The sequence below is a fragment of the Drosophila biarmipes genome, chromosome 3R (genome assembly GCF_025231255.1).
Source record: "Drosophila biarmipes strain raj3 chromosome 3R, RU_DBia_V1.1, whole genome shotgun sequence".
NCBI lineage: Eukaryota > Metazoa > Arthropoda > Insecta > Diptera > Drosophilidae > Drosophila > Drosophila biarmipes.
The window spans coordinates 3,797,228-3,800,553 of record NC_066616.1 but is presented as its reverse complement, the minus strand read 5'-3'; the positions used below and the strand labels follow the sequence as shown (position 1 = coordinate 3,800,553).

The window sequence follows — 3,326 nt, the reverse complement described above, 5'->3', positions numbered from 1 at the left end:
GAGATGGTGAGTGAGTTTTCATTGGTTTAGCTAATTGAGTTTTGTTTTTCGAGCCGGCGGTCCACATGGCCACTTGGCTCCCATGTGGCTGCCAAGTTGAGTTGGCACAGTAATTGATGGGCCTGCTGAAAGGAAGGTCTTTGCTATTGGGAAATCAGGAAGCTGCTGCAGAATCGAGGTTGCCTAGCAATAGATGTCAGGCGAGTCAGTTTGATTCCCATTCCCCCTTGAGCTACACTTTAGAAGAGGTTCGACTAGAAATGGTAAGTAGTCTGGCGGGTATGTCCATCCCATAATATTTAACAGCACTGCAAGACTTACCATATTAAGCACAAGCAGAGCTCCACCAGCGTTTCGGCCATGGATCAGGATGAAGCTGACTCTGGTGACAGGAATATTTGCCGAAATAAAGTTCCCAAGAAATGGAGAAGTTTCCCCTCCAAAGAGAACTCCTCTAGGAAGTGTTACAGTCGCTCTGACCTATCCGAAGAAGCGTTTATCGAGGACCAGCATTCTTCAGGCCCCAGTTACTTCATGAACGCAAAGGGGATTTCCTCTCAAAGAACCAATACTCATAGTAAGCATTCGAAAGAAGAACACTGTTTGGAGGGAGAGCTCGAGCACATTCCCAAGGATACAGAATACCATTCAAGTGATCAGAACGAGAGACAGTCCCTGACCCAGCCAAGTCCAGAATCGACTGACCGCTCCAAGAGCTTTAGCCAGATCTATAGCGAAATCTTCGAGGAGTCTAAGGAACGGCAACAAAAGGCAGAGTGGGCTTGTCGGGCCTTCAAAATTAGCCAATCTAAACTGCACAGGACTCTTGAGGGATCTAGGTCTAGAGGACCGGCAAGTTCAAACTGCGACGGCGACAGCAGTCTGGAATCTGAGTACTCCAGTAATGTGGAAGGGATATCCTATGAACTTGACTACCTATCTATAGGCAAGTCCGATATAAAGAAATCCTCAACTAGCGACAAGAGCTCTTTTAAAGCATCGAAAGAGCCATTGAAGCAAGGAGTAAATCAAACAAAAGACTTTAGATTAAAACGTTCCCAAATACCTTTGAATAAGACAGAACTAAGAGGACGAAGCAGTTTTAAGGGAAGGCAAGAGCCTAGGAGTTCCTACTTGTATCGATCGAAAAATAAATGTTGCGAAGATTCCTTGGCATATATAGAGAGGTCATGCGTATGTGCACAAGAGACTTCGGTTTGTAGTCTTTGCTCTGGTTATTCCAGATCAATAAAATATCGCTATGAGGGACACAGCACGGAGTTGACTGATGAACGCGATTACCCTGCAGACCGCAGAAGTGAAGTCCCAACAACTGCGACATCACAATCTCGCTCGCGAGGAGATTATCTTTCGAGCTGCAGCACACGCCATCGTCATCATCATCATTATCGTCGCCAGAGAAGTGTGCCCAAGACGTATCAAGATCGTGCAAATAGTCCCATTAATATCAAGACGAGGCGCAAAACGCACGACATCGAAGTTGGCACCGACCAAGTGAGGGAGGGTTTGCTTGGCAGATCAAGTGCCTCTGTCGGGGTGCAATATCCCAGTGAAGATGAGACCGAGGACTGGAATGGCGAAAGGCCTGGTAGTTCTCTAAATACGGAGCGTGGTGACCCAAATGAGTCGGAAATTCATGAAGATACTTGGTTGAGCGATAACGAAGAGAAAGGATCAAGCCTCAATAAGCTTCCCAGTGGGTATGATGAAAGTCTAATGGTGGAAGGGGAATCAGATGTTCACAACACCGACCTAGCCGATGATTACCGTAGTGCTACCATAGGAGACGCAGTTCAAGTTCCATACGATCTTGATGAATATTCTACCTTTGAGGAACTAAGTTATGCAGTTAGTGTTAAATACCCGAAAAAAGGCGAAGAATATATTGGTGAAAGTAGCAACGACGATGGAAGCGAATACCTTTCCGATGACTATGATGACACGGCCAACAGAAAGGAAGGCTGCGCTGAACATCAACACGGCCAACCCGCGGACAATGTAGGTATTTTCACCAAGAACCAGAACGCTTCGATTTAATCATATGTACTCCTTCTCAGAGCTATTTAGAAGACGATCAAAAATTGAGCAATGAAGATGGGAATGATGAACCTTCATGTAAAGTTGCTAAATCGAAAAGCTTTCTCAGCCTGAAGATATACGACGCCGATGAGGCCCTGTTGGAGGTTCCAAAGGACTTTGAAGGTCCTGCGATATTTCTGGATGACGATGCCGACTTCTTGGACATCACGTTGACCGATGATGAGGAGAAGATCCGTGCTAAGTTGATGGCAGCAGCGTTGACTACCAAGAAGAGTACGCCTTCCTTGAGTGCCGAAAGAAGTCTGCAGACCCGCAGGTCTACTGAGCCTAGCGTATTGAGCTACAAGCCCAGTGTGATCTTCACCCGCCGATCGGAGGTGGTCGATGACTGCTATGTTCCCAAGCGAAACGATCGCGTAGCTCTTCTGGCCGAGAAATTATTAAACAGCTTGAGCGAATCCCCCCCTGGGGAAAGGGGCAGGCAACCGCCGGCTGATGAGCGGGCTTTTGCAGACTTCAAGTCTCAAGCCTTGGAAGAGAGGGAGCCGCCCAGAAAAAGGTTTGAGCTGCCTCTTTGCACGGATCGTCAGTTGCTGTCAGAGGAGTTCAACAGAAGGGTGAAGCGTCAACTCAAAGTAATTGGGGACAATTTTCGATAAATTGTATGGGAGCATATATATTTTGTATTTCCAATTTCGAATTCAGTTACGTCGAATATAACACGAAGCTTGTTCACAGCAGCCGGCACGTACTTACTTATTTATTTATTTGAGACATCATATAAGCAAAAATAGGTGATGTATAGTACTTTTTGTTATCCTTAGTTCTCAGTACACAATTCTTATGTAACATCATTCTGTCCAGGTGGATTTGCTTGGAAGCGGGTCTGAGAATGGGTGGTGTTGTGGAAACTACTTGAAACTTTCAGCGGGCTGGCATGGCCGCCTGGCAGTCTGCTGGTTCAGTTTTCCTCGGGTGTGCTCTGGGTCCTATGCCGAGGAGCATAAATCAAGTTTACTGCTGGCCAAGTGTCTTGATGAAGGGCGCAGCTCTCGAGTGGAATTTGGGTCCGGAGCAGTTGCGCATCTCCGGAGCATAATTAGCCCGTGGCTACTGCTAGTCTGGTCGTGCACTTGCCGCCCCTCGAGGAGGCCATTCATTTTCCTGACACATACTAAATATGCTGGAGTTGTTTACATGATCGATCAGGGATCGGTCCCGGCCTATGCTGCCTGCATGCTCGGGATGCACCTAATTGCTAAGCA

The 3,326-nt window shown here is 47.0% G+C and overlaps 1 protein-coding gene across 1 annotated transcript; it reads left to right on the top strand.

Moving 5' to 3' along the window:
- Positions 1-210: 210 nt before the first annotated feature.
- LOC108032864 (uncharacterized) lies at positions 211-2,801 on the top strand. The gene is made up of 3 exons (XM_017106864.3): positions 211-263; positions 331-2,019; positions 2,079-2,801. Exons 1-3 carry the CDS (start codon positions 261-263, stop codon positions 2,718-2,720), a joined length of 2,334 nt encoding a protein of 777 aa, XP_016962353.3. The 5' UTR covers positions 211-260; the 3' UTR covers positions 2,721-2,801.
- The last annotated feature ends 525 nt before the right edge of the window (positions 2,802-3,326 follow it).

What these genes read in the sequence shown, in the direction of transcription:
- LOC108032864 (XM_017106864.3), top strand. An exon ending in ACGGCCAACCCGCGGACAAT is followed by an intron (nt 2,020 to 2,078) that starts GTAGGTATTTTC and finishes ACTCCTTCTCAG; the next exon opens with AGCTATTTAGAAGACGATCA.